Raw genomic sequence first — 21,560 nt, 5'->3', positions numbered from 1 at the left:
AGTACCTGGAGTATCTGGAGAAAACCCACGTAAAAATGAAACAACATTTGAAATGACAAATTGTGTAGTGGCTGCTATAACCATCTCTATATGGCATTGCTCTGTTGCACCATCCCTTCCACATCACCAAAATATAAAAATTTTTCAACTGCTTCAACAGAAATTTCTAATTAAACTTTATTTCCCCTATATAAGTATTCCCTTGTTTCTACCTTGCCAAAAATTATTGTACTTTTCTTTCCCCTCTGTTTTTTCCCCTCCTTGTTTATCGACTTCCTTCCTTGTTTCCACTGTGGGTCATTCTGACACAACTTCAAGGCATAAATCTAAGTTGTTTGGGAAAATGTTTAATGTGGGTTTAATGACAGTAATATACAGAATACAACATTTAGACATTCTTTGACAGTGTTTGGTATAGAGTCTCATGATCTTATCATGTAGGTTAATTGGCTCGACAGTGGTTGTTGCCGTGTTGCTGCACCATCTACCACTGTAGTATGGCCAGAAGACATTTGTGGACCCTGTCTCTCACCTGTCCTCACCATCTCTATATGCATATGTAATTTACAATGAAACTTGATGTTTTATACCTGTTTTCACCCTTATGATTCCCCAAAATGTCATGCAAGACTCAGTTTTACCAGTAGGTGGCATTAAAGGACCATAACTATAGTTAAAAACAAACAAGAAAACAAAAGCCTTGTACCAGAACAATTTATAAAATACATTTATATGTAGAGAGAAAATTCGGGAAACCTTAAAACTACATCTTGTGAAATAGGCTGACAAAGGTTTACGGTTGTTCAAACCATAATTAATTCATTCATTCCTATTCTGTAACCACTTTATCCTAGACAGGTTGGCTGTGGATCCAGACCATATCCCAGAAACACTGTGTGTATGTGAGGCAGAAACACACCCTGATTGGAATGCCAGTCTACTGCAGGGCAACATGCACACACATTTACACACTCATTCACACCAATGGACAATTTAGTGTACCCATGTTTTTGGGAGTTGGAAGGAAACCAGAGAACCCAGAGGAAACCCTTGTGGAACCTAACCCAAGGAGAACATTTGAAACACAGCAAGCTCGAACCCAGAACCTTGGAGCTGTGAAGCAGCGACGCTACCTGTTGTGCCATCATGCCACCGTTAAACCATAGTATTTTTATAAGGTACACTTTAACTGTGATTTATTAAATGCTTATGTATTTTCCCCTCTAAACCACTTTGTTTTTAATTATCAGTCACTGGAACACATTCAGTAGACTGATAATGGTTTCAGATTTAATGTTACTGTGTTTTATCACTCCTAAGCTCCAGTTTGTTTACTCTGGCTACCCTATTCACATGATTCCTCAAGGTGCTTCTATGAGGACAAACTACAATTACTGAATATAGCAAGAACACCTGGATTTGTTCCCACCCAGGCAGCCAGCCAGAGAAATGCCTTGATCTGCCTTTGCAGTGGGGAAGGACAGTCATCACAAGTAATAGAAGGACAGCCTGTGTCCTCTAGTCTAGAACACAGAATAATAAAAACCCACACACTAGCCCAGCTGCAGCACACAAACCAATTTCTTTCCCTAGCAGGACAGCATCAGGTGACAGGATACTGGGAGCTGTGCATCTCTCCCACTCCTGCTGCTGCTTCTTTTATGCTTCCAGAGCAGGACAGAAAACAGCAGGTGCCTGTTGTGAGGCTAAGACAAAAGCCTGAGCTGTTATTGCAGTCTGCATGTTGACTCACTGAGCATGTCCACAGCTGATGCAACAAAGAACAGGCAGAAGTTCAATCATGTCACTGCACCAATGACATCTGCTACAACAAAACACAAGATGTGCAGCCACCCTGAATTCACCGTTCTTTGATAACAAAAAGGGGCCTGTAGGGGACCCTTGAGGATTACCAGAGGAAAGTCACAGGCAATGCTTGCAAACGTCTGATGTGTATGTAAAAGCGGCCAAGGGATAACGTGAATTGAAACCACACCTTCAACCTTGAAGTCCCATGCAGCGGAATTGCATGTCATTATCCATCAAGCTCTGTTTTCCACTACTGTAAAGTTCAGTGCTGCAAATAGAATCTAAAAATGACATTTAGTTGCTGTCCAGAGCATCATTTACATTTACAGCATTTGGCAGACACCTTATCCTGAGCAACTTACATTTATCTCATTTATACAACTGAGCAGTTGAGGGTTAAGGGGCTTGCTTAGAGGTCCAGCAGTGGCATCTTGGCAACATCTTAACCACTGAGCTACCACTGCATTATTCCTGATTAGTGCCCTTTCTAAATTGGTTCAAGAGTGGTGCAAAAATAATTTTACGCACAATAGATATCTGTGTTTATTAGGAATTTATTACAATGTCGATACAATTTCTGTATCTAATTGTTTAGTGCTCCAGATATTTGTATCTGTATTTGGATTTAAACAGGCGTGGCCTACATTGTAAGTATAAAAATATAGAAATGTGTATAGGGCTGTTTTTTGTTTAATTCCAGTTGTGTAAATACTATTTTTGTTTGTACTTGCCCACAACATTTTGTAACATTCCATTTCCCAAAATATAAACAAACTATTAATCTACCACCACAACCCTGACCAGGCAACTCCTAAGGATGAATGAATGAATGAACATTGTAAATTTCCCGTGATTGTCATATAACTGCTTGTCCATCACGTGAAATGAAAAACTTCTAGCTCGTGTGACCTTTTTAATGTTCTGTAAACTTTTCTGGCAAACGTTAAAAAAAAATTATATTGAGCCTCCTGTTTGTATCTCTATTTGTATCTGTTTAAAACACTTTATCTGATCAATCAAAATAATGCATTAATATTCAGTTACATCCCTACTTTTTTTTATGAGTGTATGCATGATTCACCTCTCTCACAGGTAGGCAGGTCTCCACTCCATGTCAGGTCCCACTGGCACATGAGCATTTCAGTGCCCACCACCTCGAAGCCTGGGTAACATTGATAGGTTACTACTGTACCATGCACCAGTTCAGGGTGAGAAGTAGTCTTCCAACCATTAGTGATCTCAGGAAGCTCTGGACACGTGTCGTTACGAGGAACCTCTGCAAACAGACAAAGAGGGAGAGATTCAACATTATACAGCCCTCACTCATCAGGCATTGGACTGAGAGGCAGCTGCCAGGTGATTTGCTAGTGCCTACTTTGATCATGGTGAATCTGGTGAGGGCATGTGGCTAATGAGTACAAACGTGTCGTAATTGTCTGCATCGTTGCCAGGCCAAATGGCCAAATCCCATACACCTGCAAGAGCTGGCAGACGTTTATTCACATGGGGTGTGATGGGACTGCAAAAATCTCCATTCCAGTCCTTCTGTATTCTGCTACCCACTTGCTCCCTCTTTGCATGGAATTCATTATGTCTTATCAGATCTCATTTTATATTTTAGCACCAGTGAAAGCTGATGGAATGGTAGCCTATTCTCTATCCCAGGGGGAAAAGTGCTAGACTTAAAAGTCAGCTGTCTCTCTTTCTTCCTGCCTCTTTCCATAGTCCACATGAGCCCTACCCGCTGTTCTGCAATAATAAATTAGTAAGGCTGAATGGAGGGATGATATCTGTTTCAAATATAGCTCTAATCAGCAATTAATTATATTTTTCACTTTTATTACTGCATACAATTGTATTTCAAAATGCTCAAGATGACATGGATGCAGTGCTTCTTTTCTTTTCCAAATTAGTGTTGTAGTAGATATATAATAATAAATGCAAATAACAAATACTTTAAATGGCAAAAAAATATTCAAACGGTTACACAAGTCCCTAATTATTGTCACTTCCAAGGGAACTGTGAAAATGTGTGTATAAAATAAACTTTGTGATTAATGTTTTTTTTCCACTCAAGCTGGAAAAACTACTTACCTTTCCTCCAACAAAAATCAATCTCATGAGAACAAGATAATGACCCCAACACACACATCTGAATCAATAAAGAAATGGATGCAAGACACAAAATCAATGTGTTGCAATGGTCATCTCATCTCTAGATTTGAACCATGCTAAACACATGTGGTGTGAGTAGAAAAGGGCAGTGCATGTGTGCAAACACAAGAATTTAAAGCACCTTAAAATGTTGTGCAAGGAAAAAGGTCAAAAATCCGTAACAGCCGAGCTACAGCAAGAGGCTCAATGCAGTGTAGGCTTCACTGAATATTAATTGTGGGGTGTCAGTACTTTTGAACACAGCATTTTATAGGGAATTTACATCTAATACTGTACAGTATATATTGTAGTGCTATAAAATAAAATTATATAGTGCTCAAAATGTCATTAATTGCATGTTGTTCATTGTATACTGCATGTTCATTCATATATTTCCCCTAATGTGTGCTTGTAGTTCTGGAGTTGACTGTATGTCAATAGAACAAACCTATTAACTGACACAGCCAGTAGATTTCTGTGTGCTCTTACCAAAGAAGTGCACCACAAAGCCATTGTTGTAGCCGTAAACGTTGGTGGCAGGGTCAGACTGGAACTGGATGGTGACATCAGCTGTAGATGTGTAGAGCTTGAAACGCGGCCGAGAGCCACTGTACTGGCCCAGTACCTTAGCAGTCAGGTCGTCTCCATCATAGAATGTCAGCAGGTCATTCATTCCCATGTGGAGGCTGCAGGCAGGCAAGATACATATTTAGTGAATCTCAGCTTTACCCCCAGCTTTTTGCAGCATTCAAGGGCTGTTTATTTTTCCTATTCAGCTTCAACTTCACCACTTTTCTGTTTTACCCTCTGAAGCAAAAAAAGCAGCTTTATACTTTTTACCATTCCTCTCTAGAAGTCGACCAATAGTGGATTTTACCAATACTGATAACTAAGTTGAGCAATACCTGCTGAAAACCAATTAATCAAACCATAGTTTTTAAAACTGATACAGAATGAAAACATAACACTCAAAGTAAAATATTGCTGAAATTAATTACAAAAATAAACAGTACTGACTGTACCATGAAAATATACTGTACTTTTGATGAAATAAATGAAATAAATATATACATATTGTATATAAACTATTAATAAATATTAAAGTAAATAAAAGATATACATCCAAACTAAACCAAAACGTAACACTCCAAATAACAAATCAAAATAGAGACATCCAAAAAAACCACTGAATCAAAAACACTTTAAATAACACAAGAAAATTTTGTCAGTTATAGTTATATTTTGCCTCTAGAGGCCGCTCTCGTACTATATAATGACACTGGACACTTCTCAGCCGCTAACGCAACAGACGCAACTGGGAAAAACTATCAGTGTGGATTTTTGCGAATAACTGATACAGTAGTTCCAGCAATCACTTAACGGTGCTGATTAATTGGCAAGGCCTATCAATTGGATGACCTTTATCCCTCACTGTTTTTATTATGTTCTAATGGAAGGTGAACTACAATTAATTAATGTCATGCCAAACAATGAAATTATTTGTATAAGTAATAGCCATATAGCAATAACAATCATATGCACTAGGAGAACTTCACTCTATGCATATAAATGTGGCAGTCTTGGCAAACCTGTCTGATGTTTCTGTGGGTGAACATTGTCACCTCTACTTTAATTTAACGTTGTCACCTCTACTTTTTTTGCTATTTGGAAACATTTTATTAAAAAGGCCGACCCTTCTCCCTTTTGGCGCTTTCTTGTGGGTAGCCATCCCACTGCTGCCACCAAATGTGATCCAGCAGGTCTGCTGGAGGGGCGTGCTGATGCTCATGAGGACACAAAATGTGTGAAATGATGGCTCAACTCACCGTAGCATGTGGGTGCAAGGCGGATTTATTTACAGTGTGCCAGTGAAAAGTTAGGGAACTTTTTAGAGAAAAGTTCAGCGGTAATGCAATATTTTACAGGTGAGGAGGAAGAAAAAAATTAATTACAAAAAAATTAAATAAAAAAAAAAATCCTTAACAGCCAAAGAACAAAAAACAAACAAACAAATACAGTGAGGGAAAAAAGTATTTGATCCCCTGCTGATTTTGTATGTTTACCCACTGACAAAGAAATGATCAGTCTATAACTTTAATGGTAGATTTATTTGAACAGTGAGAGACAGAATAACAACAAAAAAATCCAGAAAAACGCACATCAAAAATGTTATAAATTGATTTGCATTTTAATGAGGGAAATAAGTATTTGACCCCTCTGCAAAACATGACTTAGTACTTGGTTTAAAAACCCTTGTTGGCAATCACAGAGGTCAGACGTTTCTTGTAGTTGGCCACCAGGTTTGCACACATCTCAGGAGGGATTTTGTCCCACTCCTCTTTGCAGATCTTCTCCAAATCATTAAGGTTTCGAGGCTGACGTTTGGCAACTCGAACCTTCAGCTCTCTCCACAGATTTTCTATGGGATTAAGGTCTGGAGACTGCCTAGGTCACTCCAGGACCTTAATGTGCTTCTTCTTGAGCCACTCCTTTGTTGCCTTGGCCATGTGTTTTGGGTCATTGTCATGCTGGAATATCCATCCACGACCCATTTTCAATGCCCTGTCTGAGGGAAGGAGGTTTTCACCCAAGATTTGACGGTACATGGCCCCGTCCATCGTCCCTTTGATGCGGTCAAGTTGTCCTGTCCCCTTAGCAGAAAAAAAACCCCAAAGCATAATGTTTCCACCTCCATGTTTGACGGTGGGGATGGTGTTCCAGGGGTCATAGGCAGCATTCCTCCTCCTCCAAACACGGCGAGTTGAGTTGATGCCAAAGAGCTCCATTTTGGTCTCATCTGACCTCAACGCTTTCACCCAGTTGTCCTCAGAATCATTCAGATGTTCATTGGCAAACTTCAGACGGGGATGTATATGTGTTTTCTTGAGCAGCGGACCTTGCGCGCGCTGCAGGATTTCAGTCCTTCACGGCGTAGTGTGTTATCAATTGTTTTCTTGGTGACTATGGTCCCAGCTGCCTTGAGATCATTGACAAGATCCTCCCGTGTAGTTCTGGGCTGATTCCTCACTGTTCTCATGATCAATGCAACTCCACGAGGTGAGATCTTGCATGGAGCCCCAGGCCGAGGGAGATTGACAGTTCTTTTGTGCTTCTTCCATTTGCGAATAATCGCACCAACTGTTGTCCCCTTCTCACCAAGCTGCTTGGCAATGGTCTTGTAGCCCATTCCAGACTTGTGTAGGTCTACAATCTTGTCCCTGACATCCTTGGAGAGCTCTTTGGTCTTGGCCATGGTGGAGAGTTTGGAATATGACTGATTGATTGCTTCTGTGGACAGGTGTCTTTTATACAGGTAACAAACTGATATTAGGAGCACTCCCTTTAAGAGTGTGCTCCTAATCTCAGCTCGTTACCTGTATAAAAGACACCTGGGAGCCAGAAATCTTTCTGATTGAGAGGGGGTCAAATACTTTTTTCCCTCATTAAAATGCAAATTAATTTATAAAATTTTTGACATGCATTTTTCTGGATTTTTTTGTTGTTATTCTGTCTCTCACTGTTCAAATACAACTACCATTAAAATTATAGACTGATCATTTCTTTGTCAGTGGGCAAACGTACAAAATCAGCAGGGGATCAAATACTTTTTTCCCTCACTGTATATACATATATAAATATATATACTGAAAAATAATGGCTCGCTGCACCTCTGCTGCCCTCACATAATACTTTTCCAAACTTCAACACTTCTACAATCCAGTGTTGGTCGGTTGACCTAAAATCTTAAAATGACTTCCTGAAAGGGTGTTTTCCTTACACATTGAATGTTGACTTTCATCAAGTTGTTAGATAGTTTTTTAAAAGTTGCTTTTCCAAGCTGAGCTTAGCAAATGAAAGTTAAGGGCCTTGTGCAGGAGCCCAACTTTATCAGCTTGTTGGTACTACTACTACTATTATTATTATTATTATTATTATTATTATTTTATATATCAGTACCAGTATTTTTCCTTTTTACCTTTCCCAGCACCTCTGCTACTTGCTATCTCTTTGTTTATTTGGCCCTGGAACAGGACAGAGAGCAAATGAATTGACGACAGGGAAGAGAACTCTTAGTTACACCCTTATGTACCAGCTCTGTCCTCCCTAATCTTTAGAAATAGCTGGAAAATCAATTTCTTCCAGCACACCAGCCACTGTTAGACCATACTGTAACTCAGTTGTAGCAATCTCATGGGGAAAAGCAGCATGACAAAAGAGTGATTTCACCTGTCACTTCCCCGTGTTGCTTTAGTAAGACTTCAGCAGCTATGGAGACAGGCTGGGTTCAATTACCTCAGCAATTATTCATGCTGTAGCAACTGAAAGTACTGTATTGGACGATACAATTTCAAACGCCTTATCTAATATCCAGCAGCGGCTCCCTGTCGGTTCGCTTTAGAAGCTCAGAATGGAAGGCAAAATTGAGTGAAGTAGAATGAATAGTCCTGGGAACATATGACCTTCTGAACAATCTAAAATGCTATTAAAAATGTTGAAGCCTTAACAAAAGTGACCAAAGAAATTCTCTCTTTTGGGCTCGACAGATGTAAAAAACAGATATGGACAGCCTTGATAAATTAAATCCTAACTTCTATTTTAAAAAAATTGACATGCTAACCCTATTAAGAACTACATAAAAAAAAACTTCTATAATGTAATATTCTCCAGCTATTCTTCCAGATTTACTTTGCATTGTGTATATCGTTAGATAGCACATTGCAGACTCTAGCAGGCCAGCAAATAGAATGCAGTCCAATGGTGAGGTGACACACGCACTCAGGCTTGTCCCTAATTAATCACAAGTGGCCGGTGATAGAACTCATTACACAGGAGAGAGAAATAATTAATCTTCTTTGGTCTACCATGGCGGCAAACATAAAAGCAGTGTTGCAGAATGGAGACAGGATGTTCGACGTGTACAAAAGTCGAATGCAAAGACATATGTCTAGACGCAGGTCTACACACACACTATTCACACAAGTTTTTTCGATGTGTTTGCATTAAAGCATTCTGCACCATCTTCTTTTTTCTGCTGTAACACAGTCTCATTTTGCCTTACAGCCCCTCACCTGCTCTCACGACTAGAAAGCAAAAAAATAAAAAACCCAAAACCCTGTCTCTGCTTATATTGGATTTGTTGAGATAAAGTGAAACAAGGATTTGTGTAGCCGCATGTTGTATCTGCCGAGAAAATCTATCATGTATTCTATTTGCTAGGAGTAATTTCATTTTGTTTAATCAAAAAACAGGTTCAGCTTGACTTGGCCCACAGCACAGCTGCCACCTCACACCTTCAGAATACATTAAACTTGCATGCAGGCTTTAAAAAAAAAGAAGAAAAAAAAAGAGAAAGAAACCCTAAAGCATGACAAAAATGGCCTGATATTTTCAGCCTGCATAGCTTGAAAATGCCAATTCAGCTTACTGTTTCCACCTCTCAAACAGAATAACAGAATATAAATGTGTTTTGAATAATACTGGCAAAGACTGATCCTATTTCATTTGTTCTGCCAAAGACAGGAACCTGATTCAGCATGAGTTGAATGGCTTTGGGTAAAAGCAATGCTCAGAGATAGGTCATCTGTCATAAACACTAAGCTAAATAATTCTTTTGCACCACATTCTGTTTCATGCAGACTAAGCAACTCAATTGACTGCTTTGTTTAAACTAAAGAGACCAATAACTTATGCTACGGAATAGATTTTAATGCTTTTTTGAGATCTAAGACAAAAAGAATGAGTTTCATCATACTTATTCATTATCTTTTATACCATGTACAGTCCATGTGTATATTATGTATAAGATGTGTGCATATGGATAGGCATTTAGTGATGGTTAAAGCCAGAACTGTCGGTGCTTTCTAAGAGGAAGTCTACATGCAATAATGAAAGCACAGAGCATTACAGATAACCACTGGACCATGTGTTTGAACTAGACTTAATTCTACAATAGCGAGATTGGATGAGATGAGGAAAAAAAAGGCACGCATGATTAAATGTCAGTGACGTGCTGGACAGCATTGCCACCACTAAATGTTAGACAAACAGAAGACATTAAACTTTCATTCGAACCGTCAACATTATCGGAAAGTCTTAAATGGATAAATAAAGGAAAAATGAGTTTGGTTCTTTTCAATTAGGAAGGTAAATATTGGCCAGAAGCTGCCAGCCTGAGATCTCGCACACACCCGCACAGCCTTAACATACATGATATTTGAGCCACAGAGAGAGAAAGAAAACCAACAGAAGAAAATGCTGAAGGAGGCTCATCCTTATCCTGGTCTTGATTTATGATAACATATTTCATCTGATCAAACAGTAGATGTCAAGCCAACAAATCAAAGTGGATCCTCTTGTACAGGGGTCTCAAACTCCCGGCCCGCGGGCCACTTCAGGCCCACCTTCCCCATCAGTCCGGCCCGGGACAGGATGTAAAAAAAATAATATAATCTGGCCCACCAAATCTAATATTTTATAGCAGTTTCTTGCCAATTCAACCTACCCTTTTGAAATAATTAAAATAAAAACACAATTCTGTTTTTTAAAAATGCATTTCGTTTGTTATGGCAAAGGTCAAAGTTGGCCAAAATGTGCACAAAGTGCTGAAGAACAAAGATGTTGCAGTCAAAATCAAAACGTAAAGTGGATGATGAACACAAACTGTTTTAAGAAAGATGGACTACCCAGTTTTTTTGTGGAGTTTAATAGAAATGCTACCTGCCTGATATGCAATGAAAAAGTTGCAGTTTTAAAGGAATATAATATCAAGCATCGTTATTGGACTAAATGGAGAGCAGTACGAGAAGTATGAGGGAGATGAGAGGGCAACACGAGCCACGCAGCTACAGAGAGGATTTATATCTCAGCAAAGTATTTTTCATAAAGCCAAAAAGGATGCTGATACTGCAGTTGAGGCAAGTTATGTGGTGAGTGAATTAATCACCAAAGCCGGAAAGCCATTCACTGAAGGCCTGTTTCTGAAGGACTGCATGATGAAAGTTGCGGATATTTTATGTCCAGAAAAAAAGAGCTTGTTCAGCAATATAGCGCTATAGGCTAACAGGGTGGCGGAGCGGATCAGCGAGTTATCAAGTGACATTTATGATCAGTCACGTGATAAAGTTAAAGCTTTCACGGCATACTCTGTGGCGCTTGATGAAAGCACAGATAAAATTGACAATGCTCAGCTCGCAATTTTCAAAAGGGGTATTAATGAGAAGTTCGAAGTGACAGAAGAGTTGCTAAGTTTGTGTCCAATGCACGGCCGCACCACATCCAACGATATTTTTTACAAAGAAAATTAGAAGAGGAAAAAGCAGGTCCAGCAGTTGTTCTGCACTGCATTATACACCAACAGGCACTGTGCAGCAAGTGCCTGAAATATGAACGTCATGTCTGTTGTCCTGAAATGTATTAATTATATCAGATCCAGGGGTTTGCAGCACCGCCAGTTCAGGGCCTTTTTGCAAGGAACTGAGTCAGTATATGGTGATGTACTTTACTGAGGTGCGCTGGCTCAGCAGTGGAAATGTCCTGAAGAGATTCTTTGAGTTAAGAACAGAGGTGAAGAGATTCATGGAAGATGGCAGAATGGATGTTCATGAATTTGATGTTCCAAAATGGGTGATGGATCTTGCCTTCCTAGTGGACATAACACATGAGCTAAACATCCTTAACCTGAAGCTCCAGGGCCCTGATCAGCTCATTACAGCAGCTTATGAAAACGTGAAAACCTTCTCCATAAAACTGAGATTGTGGAAATGTCAGCTTTCTGCAGAAAACCTTAGCCATTTCCCAGCATGCAGATCTCTTGTGGAGGAGGGCACATCATTCAGTGGTGATAAATATACATCTGCTATCGACAACCTACTGCAGGAATTTGATGAGTGCTTTGCTGATTTCAAGGCACACCGTGACACTTTCCAGCTGTTTGCAGACCCCTTCTCAGTTGATGTGGAGAGTGTCCCAAGTGTCTTGCAAATTGAACTTATTGACTTGCAGTGTAACAGTGAACTAAAAACTAAATTCAAGGAGGCACAGGGAAAAGCAGATCTCATTGGACAATTTCTGAGAGACTTACCTCCATCCTTCCCAGAACTGTTAAAAATGTTCAGTCGGTTAATGTGCCTTTTTGGAAGCACATATCTGTATCAAAAACTTTTCTCAACAATGAACTTTAATAAATGCAAGTACAGGTCCAGGATTACTGATGCCCATCTTGAAGCTGTATTTAGGGTTTTGACTACAACCTCCATCAGGGCAAATGTATCTCAATTGTGTGAGAAGAAGTGCTGTCAGGTGTCTGGCAAGAATTAAAACAAAACAAAAATTTGTGTGTGTGTGTGTGTGTGTGTGTGAACTATTACTTTTATGTTGAAATTGGTACCAAGTTATTGTTATGGTATTGTTATGGTTATGTTTACTACTACTAAATTTGTTTAATAAAATATGTTGGTAATGGTAATAAAAAAAGTACATTTTGAGAATATTGCACTTTCTTGGAGTACTTTAATGCTCTTGCGGCCCACCTATGAGATGACAGTAACAAAAGTGGCCCCAGGGCAATTTGAGTTTGAGACACCTGCTCTTGTATATAAGATCTAAACCCAGATCAGTCAATATCATGTACACAATGCCTCCAGCAGGGGGCTCTCTCAGCCTCGAGAGCTACCTGAAAGCATGAAGATAGTAATCCATTCCACTATAGCAATCTTTACTGGCTTTGAGTCTGAGCCAGGGCAGTTGTGCCAGCTGTCACATGTGTTGCCCACCTACCCAGCACACAGTCTGCCCCAATCTCACAGCTCAGGAAACCACTTCAGTGCTTTAGGGCCCTTCTCAGCAAATGATTTAATCAGACCTTGGTACACCTCAGTGTTCGTGTGTAACAGCGAGTACAGGGTGGGTTGATGAATTATTACAGGGGAATGGGCGCACCCTCATTCTTAAATCTCTGTAATGAGCCTCTGGCAGGATCTGGTGCTTCAGAACATGAGGGGATGCTGGTCTATAGCAGGGGCAAGCTGGAACGAAAACACAAGAGGCAAGAAGAGTTCACAACAGAATTGGATTTGTTGTATGAATCTTCTCAGATTCATTAGTGCATATTTTGCCTTTCTCGGCTAAACAGCTGTTGTGGAAGTCCTCCTTGCTCACTTTGTTTCCATTTATACTTGTCATTTGGTGTGACAGTAGTAGCAGTTTGACTAATTTAGTCATTTGAAGAGGGGAGGAAAGAGTGTGCCACCATGAAGCGTTGCTCCTCCCACTTTCTTGTCCAGACCTGTCACACAAACATGGGGTAGTACATCATCTGTGAAGAGATGTACATAAAAAGGCCGATTTGGCTGGCTGTTGAAAAGGCGTGCGTTAAGACAGGACACACTGAATTGACTTTGCATAAACAGACAGGCCATATTTTCATCATCAGCTCTGACAACAGATAGAGAAGCCCTGAGTGCTGAAGCTATCGTCCTCCATTCCCTACCCCCAACCACCAAGCGAACAGGAAATTAATTATGCTGGCAGCTTCTCCTGCAAAACATCCAGGATGTCATTTATTACACAGCTAAACAATGTAAGTGGTGCAACCAAAAAATAAAAATAAAAAATACACAAGCACAAGGAAACATGCAAATGAATGAATCTTAATTAAGGCATACTAAATTACTGAATGCATGAATAATCTATCAGTGGCTGACACAGCAAGGTTTTGTGTTGTGTAGCCTCACCTGACCGAGCAATCACACTCAACACGCGCTCTCCTGCTCCATATAATTGATTCCATATTCGGGAAAAAAACAAAACATCCAATTTAATAATTGCCTTTCTGTGGAGTTTATTATTAACCTTTGTCTGCTGCCGCCTACTGATATGCAAACTACTTCCTCGATCACCATGTTTTATTTCTTGCACATGATAAGAACACAAGCTATGACATCTGTCGCTTGTGTATGATTTTCAAGGAAAATAATTTGGATACACTCTTTGTATCGAGACAGAAACAGAAATCCTCTTTACTTGAAACTTACTTAAGTCTGAGGAGGGCTCCTGAGTTTGCTTATGTTTATGTGCAACATGGGCAACATGGCAATATCATATCACAAAAATAACATAGTTTGTATCATGATACATAATTCTGCTGGGGTTTTGCTAACAAAGTGCCAAGAAGTGTCAGTGTAAGTTCAGAAATTTGAAAAGTACTCACAAAGAAAAAGAGAGAAAATGGAACAAACAGTACAAAAATGGCTTTTAATATCCAGTCATTTTTTTTTAACAGAAAGTGATCACCTGACTACTAATACCCATGATCACCTGATCATGATGATACTTAGAAAAGTGTATCATAATGTGTATATATAGTATATCGCAATAATGATGTAATTGTGTCATTTTGCCCAGTCCTATTGATGAGGTTTCAGTGGATCCATGGGATCATGGGATCACTGTGCACAAAATGAAAATACACCCTTTACTAGATGCCAGACTATTCAAACATCCATAACCAGGAGCAATTTAGGGTAACGAACTGCTCATGAATTTTTCAGTCTGTGGTATTTGTAAATCGGTACCACTGATTCTTTTCAGAGATCCTCCGTTTTCCAGGGAGGAATAATTTATGAGGATCTGATGGCACAAGGACAACACCAAACCTTAGGAAATGTGTAAGTAAGTAAATCTTTATTGGCAAAGATCAACTGTTCTTCAGTTTTTCATTTTTTTCTCAAAGAGAAACAGGTTGAAATTTTTGTCGACATATTCCCCAGGTCAAGTGAACTAACCTGAGACAAGTTATTTCAAGTCCCCAAAATTTCCTAAGAATTTCTAATATGAAAAACCTCATGTGGTCTAAACTAGTGTAAACAAACTGCTCTAAATCAGACATGCCCCTCATTTGTATCTTCATAACCTGCCTAACTGCAGTAAATACACATTTTAAGCTACCAGCACCTGAACAGTAATAAAAATTTGTATTGTATATCATTTTAATAAGGTTTCGCATCAGTGAGAAGATGAAACTAGGCAGTCGTTTTAAGCAGAAGTACGATAAAATCTCAAAGAGTTTGTTCAAGGTCTTAAAATTAGTCCCCTTGATACCTCCATCTTTGAGCTTGCCAAAGGCTGTATTGTACGCACTTCACTTTGTAAGTAACGTCAGTGAGCTGGGACTGAACGGGTTAGTTGGGACTGGATAAAGTTATGTAATAGCAGTGCAATCTGAGAAGCTCACTGTCACAGTTACAGGAACAAAAGATCCTGCCAATTAATGTCTAAAAAAATTCTGACAGATGAAGTGAAAATATGTGAAGGCATCGGATATAATCCACACTACAATTGATTCACACTTCTGTCTGGAAAAAGTATAAAGCAGATGCTATGCAATTATTATACCACATTATATCACACTGTTGAATTCTTGAATCTGAAGATTAGAAGGTGTTGATTAATTTTCGAGAACGGCAGCTCTGACAGCAATGCTGTAATTCAAATCACAGGTTTATATTAATTCACTTGTTCGAATACATGATCATTTCTATAGTAACAATTGGTGGATGCTCTATCATAACCTGAGCCTAATCATAAATGGATTTTAAAAGTGTATTGTTATTGAATAAAGAAAAGTAAAGTCTTCAGGACAGAGGGCTTTGCATTTTGTCTTTTCTCTGTAAAATGATAAGCTGCATTTATTAAGTTCAAGTGAAAGAAAAAAGGAGGCTGTGAGGGAATGATTGCTTATAGTTGCATATACCGTAACTGATAACAGGAAATAACTTGTCTCACAGACCCTCCACAACAATGGATAAAATATATGACATGTAATTCCATAATAAATAAAAAAATGTTTAAAAAAAACCCCAATTTTTTTTAAACAGCTGGAAAATTGCTGTATATAAATGGAATAAAGCATTTTATTCAACTTCTGAATGTATCCCGTCCCTTTGCGTCAGGCTGCATCACACCACCCCGCTGTTGATTCTTTCTTTATTCTTTATAACAGCATGCCGCGTTGTTTTTTCCGTCTTACATATTGTCTGGGGATGATTATACATTTATATAACTCTTTAAAAACGACCCAGATTGAGTCATAGTGCTTTCTAGCCTTTAAATGACAGGTAGAATTATTCTGGAAAAGTAAGAGTCCCTGCATGGACACTGATAGAAGCCCTCAGGTGAAAGATCTATATACTGATTCAGTGTCTGAAATGAAGAAAGTAGGAATGAAAGCAGAAGCCGTGTTAGTCATGCAGAGGAGGGAAAGCTGTAAAAAAAGGGCTCCTGCAGAGACAATCACTATCTGAACTTGTCCCAAAAGTTCATTGATTAGCACAACAATATCTACAGTATGAGCAACAAAGAAGAAGCTCTCACACACGATACCAGCATCTGACTTCAAAAAGCTGGGTAAAAAGTAGAAAATTATACCATCACTACACTTTTAGAAAAAGGGGTGCTTTACTAGGCTTTCACTACAGTTACCTATAATTCTAGCTTACTAAAAGTATTCTTTTCTGAACCTTCTCTGAAAGGGAACCTCTCTGTTGTAGGGTCTAAGTACTATACACCAAACAAGATAAGATTGAATGATGACAGTTACTTTTTAATGCTTAACCATTACTGATTAGTTGGCTATAAATAAGACACATTGATTTAAAGTGATTATGGATTTTTTTCACAGTGGAGTTTCACATTACCAGTTTTGACCAGCACCACAGACTCAGACTCACTATATTTTAAGTGCTCGGTTCTATCCGCTGAAATTCAACGATAATCTGCCAGTTTATGACCGCTGCAAACCAAAGAAATAATTTGTTGTGCTAGATGGAAATGTTTTTTCCCCCCAAAAAGTGTAGGATTTACCACAGTTTCTACTTGAAGCCAGAATACATTATCCACAAGTTGAACTCCTTAATTACTAGATTATTTGCCTTATTATTTGCAGAATTAATTTTATACTGTTATTTTTCCCCCCTACTTATTAAGCCCTAATTTCGATAAAAAGATATTTAAGAAAAAAGAAAAACAAGATTAATCTGTGCAGTGGATGTGGCTCACAGGGACCATAAACTGAAAACCATACACGAAATGATATACAGTAGCTGCATTTCTTATACTGATACTCTATTTATAGCACAGTGATGTGTTGCTATAGTATCCGTATCTACCGTAATATACTTGCTGTTCAGTAAATTAAAGTTGGTATCCTCAGTTTGTTTATAAGGTCTTGTATATAACATTTGATTATTTACTGACTAGAAGACTGGAGCTTTCGAAAGCTGAAAACACAAGAAGCACAAAATAAAATAGCAACATGAAAATGCCCAACATTGTAACATTGTTATTCAAGATAGGGCACTTAAGACTCCCCCAGCTAATCTAGGCTGAGTCATGGTGCAGGCATCAGGGGAAATCTAAACCTCATAGGAACTGAGGGCCCCCTGGCATTTTTACTGTGCTGCTTATACACAAAGAAAAGAACTAGAAAAGATCTTAACCTTATATTATTTATGGCCTTTACCTTGCGAGAAAGTACACTGCATAATTTACACACTGTATATAAATCAGTTATTTGAATCGCACTAAATCCCAAATGTTAAACGAGTCGTATGTAATAAAACGGAAACAGCCAAGATCTGTTGAATCATGTATGAATTGTGACTGAAGCTGGGGACGGAGTTGGGTAAATGTTAACAGAATGCAGAAATTAGTGAGATCTGTTACATGACAAATTTATAACTCAAGTTTTAAGTTGTAACTAAGTTTTTAAGGTATCTTTGAAATGACATGAACAGTACAGGTCTAGAAACACTTAATGATAAATGGCAACTTTAGTGAGAATTAGATCCCTACAAATAATCTTGGCGGTGCATGAACGAACTCCCTCTCCAGGTATAAAATAGCCTACTCTGAGCTAGAAAAGAATATTCCCTAGTAAGGACGGACTGATTGATTTACGTACACTTGGATGTCAAGCATGATCCGCTTGTCCTCCTCCACATGAATACCCCAGATGCAGTCCTGGCCTTTATCATAAGCTTCAGGCCAGTTTGGAGACAGCACCACTCCGGCAGAATCAGTGATCTCCCCACTACACACCGCTGGAGTAACATACACGCACACACACACACACACACACACACACACACAGACATGCACACACGCACGCACGCACACGCACACACACACACACACTCACACACACACACAGACACACGCATGCACGCACACACACACAACACACACACACACAGAGAGAGAGATAGAGAGACATAAGATCAGATTTTTTTAAGCATATTTAAAGACTGTAATTGCAAAGGTTAAGGCATTTATTATTCCTCCAGTGATGTCAAGGGTGAGTCTGGGTCCAGGGGCTGGGGAAAACTGACGGTTTGAATTAATGTGAGGTGCATGCAGGAGATATTTCCAATAAAATTACCCTGAAACAGATTCACAAACAGTATGACCTCCATTTTTTTGCTTCCATCTCACCAGGCACTGGCTTAGCCATGCAGAAGCATAATATTTTGAAACCGAAAAGTGGTTGTCTTGACCCACTGCTGCAGCCTTTGTGATTAAATCCTTTAAAACCAATTTCCACTGTGGGCTTTGAGCAATGCATCCAAGCATAGGATCAGATAAGATTGCAGCATTGTATGTTTGGGCTTTCTGTTTACAATATTTTTGCCTCTCTAACTCTAGGCTCTGGCGTTCATGGATAAATTCTTTTAGCACTGCATTAGACTCCAGTCTCTAGCCAAATGCACTGGAGGCTGAAACCAGGTGAAACACACTGAAGTAGATAACACATTTACAGCGCTAAAAAAAAAAGCTCCACTTATTATTGCACATAGCCGGCCTGCTTATCAGGTCCATCAGAAATTGCTTATTACTGTAAGCACCACAATGTAAAATCTAAAGATGCAAGGGAGAGACTCTGTTTATTCCAACACACACACACACACACATACACACACACACACACACCCCACACACACCTCGGCAGGCAGGCTCAGTTTCATTCCACTGTGGGTTTTTGGGGTCCATGCACTCGATGATAACGGAGCCTTGTTCCAGCGTATATCCAGGATCGCAGCTAAACTCTACCACTGCACCCATGGCGTAGCTGTTGTCACTGCTGGTGAAGTTGCCATACTTGACAAACGGCTCATAGCAATGCCCTGGCGCGAAAGCTGCAAATACACAGACACACAGCACATGCAAACAATTCAGTGCAGACAAACATGACAGAATATCTGTGTTGAAATAGTTCAGATATGAAAATAACAATATATGTACCATTTCCATATTACCATGCTTTCACATGTATTAGTCCAGTTTCTGAGTCCGAATCAGAGTAAAATTGATATTTTTAGCATATTTGCTATTTGGTTTGGTTTACTTTCACACTGTACCACATAATTAAACAAACCAAAAAGTAAAAAATGTTGGCTGTGGGGTGTGTAGGGCTGAACCCATAGTCTTCTCATTCATTAGACAGAAATACAGCAACAGGAAAAAGGGGAAATAAATTATTGGATAAATGCTGTATATACAGTAAATAAGTACTTTAAACATTTTGTGTATTGCATCCTTTGTTTTTTTGGTCCAAATACCCAGAACACTCCATTTCTGCAGCACTAAAGGCTCAGTTTGCTTTACTTCCTGCTGTTGTGCAAATTCAGGGTTGAATTAATTTGTCACTGCAATCAGACCATGTTAGATTTAGCTTGGAACCAAAATCATCTGAGTCAGGTGCTCTTGGTTCCAAGTGATTGTTGTTTTGATATGAAATTGCTGAGTTCTCATCTGCCTAAATGAAGCAAACGAGTGTGGAAATGCATCAGCTCTCAATTCAAATGGACTAAACACTGCATATGTGAAAGCACGCTAGGTTTCAAAACTTGTTCCAAGGTCTTCAGTTGCCCTTAGAAAGCAGACTGCTAATCGCCTAATCATTCTTACCACCATTGTTTCTGACAATTTCTAAAAAGCACAGTTAGCTGTTCCTTGTAAATAAATCTAAATGAACATTCTCACATGAGCCCGGTTGATTGGTTACCAGTATATTTGCCCATATTGGAATGTGGGGCAGGAAATTAAATGAGCAATTTTTAGAATCCAGACTGGCCTTGATATGCCTCCTGCTACTGTCTCCCTCACTGGCATGCTGGAATAGATCATTCCTCATGCTGTGGGCCTGCCAGGATGTTTTGAATTCAGCTCTGCTCACTATATAGCACACACAGGTGATTCTGCAAATTACAGCACCATGGTTCAATCTCAGCAGCCTCCACTCTTTCCACATGCATTATTCAGCCTCTGACTTCAACAACACGAATGGAATCAATTCATTTTCATCAGCTCCTGATATTTCCTTCCATATTACCAAACTATCAGACTACCATCATTTCATAGCCTTCCACACAGGTAGCTGAGATTGGACATGGAAATATGTAGACGTGTGCCTCCCCTAAACAAGTTATTTTGTTTAAAGTTTTGATGTCCAAATTTAGCTTATTTAACTGTCCTGGATGTATTAATTTGCACATTAATTTGTACACACACACTTATCATTCTTTAAGTGACTTTCAGGTTTGGGAAATCACACTGAGGGTGCTAAATTTGCACTAACACCTCCCTGTAATTAGCACTTTTTGGTAGAAATGTCCCAAAATGCATATTCATTAAAAGCAAATGTACAAAAGGTGCTGTTTTGTTCATTTGATAGACACAGTCCTCCATAAACTCTGCTAGTAAATCAGTTTGCAGGGTTTTTTCCCCACAATTGTTATCAAGTTTGCACATTTTTAAACACGCAAACCTTCAGTAAATCAGGGCATAAGCATATTTAAATCTCTCAGCGCACTGTGTAATGAAATAGTACATGGATTTGGATGAAAGTCTGTGTAAATACTTGTAAGTACATCTTAACATGGTGAGGCATGAAACAAGCAAACTTACAAATGAATGCTAAATGTCTTGCTGGTGTCAATCATGTTACGTGAGGAAGTGACATGTTTTGAAGGAACATTGTTTGTGGCATCATGATTTTATTTAGTCAGTCTTTATTTGGCTTGGCGTTGTTAAAGGTCACTGCCAAAGTGCATTAGACAACCCCTGATAGTGAAATCTGGTTGTTTTTGTGGAAAACAAGATTAGGCTCCTCTGAGTGGATAATGATTCAGGTATTAAGATGTGCAGCTGTACATATTCAAGGAATAAAATGCCTGTAAACACTACTTCGGCCGTAATGACCATGTTGTTTCGCTAATGCAGACAGCATTTCGATAAAAACCTTAGTTGTCTTTAAGGACAGTTGAGAAAGAACTATATCAATTGCTGTGCCAAGAAGATGCTTTTGGAGCATTAATGCTTGGCCAGTTCCTAAAAGAATGGGGAAAATTATAGGAAAGGATGAAAGATTGAGGTAGCTTGTTCTACAGAACCATGTCTTCAGGGTCATCAGGCTAAAGTGCCAAGGGCCCTCAAGTGAACGCGGCCAGCTGAAATAAAGCACCATATAGCAGTCTGTAGACTTTTTCAGCTGGGGCAATTACTGCTTTTAGAGGCTCAAAAGTTTGAACAAAAGCCTTGCCCCA

The 21,560-nt window shown here is 39.1% G+C and overlaps 1 protein-coding gene across 1 annotated transcript in view; it reads right to left on the bottom strand.

Annotated features, from left to right (window-relative positions):
- The window catches only part of sez6b (seizure related 6 homolog b), a 178,003-nt gene that overhangs the window by 9,299 nt on the left and 147,144 nt on the right, over window positions 1–21,560 (bottom strand). The window contains exons 8-11 of the mRNA XM_053647675.1: window positions 18,957–19,151; window positions 17,921–18,059; window positions 4,453–4,649; window positions 2,891–3,085 (exon numbers count right to left, since the gene is read on the bottom strand). Coding sequence (XP_053503650.1) covers window positions 2,891–3,085; window positions 4,453–4,649; window positions 17,921–18,059; window positions 18,957–19,151 — 726 coding nt within the window. The remainder of the gene's footprint in view (window positions 1–2,890; window positions 3,086–4,452; window positions 4,650–17,920; window positions 18,060–18,956; window positions 19,152–21,560) is intronic.

Source organism: Ictalurus furcatus, chromosome 17 (genome assembly GCF_023375685.1).
Source record: "Ictalurus furcatus strain D&B chromosome 17, Billie_1.0, whole genome shotgun sequence".
NCBI classification, from domain to species: Eukaryota; Metazoa; Chordata; class Actinopteri; order Siluriformes; family Ictaluridae; genus Ictalurus; species Ictalurus furcatus.
Note: the sequence above shows the minus strand (reverse complement) of the source record. Positions and strands in the feature narration are given on the sequence as shown.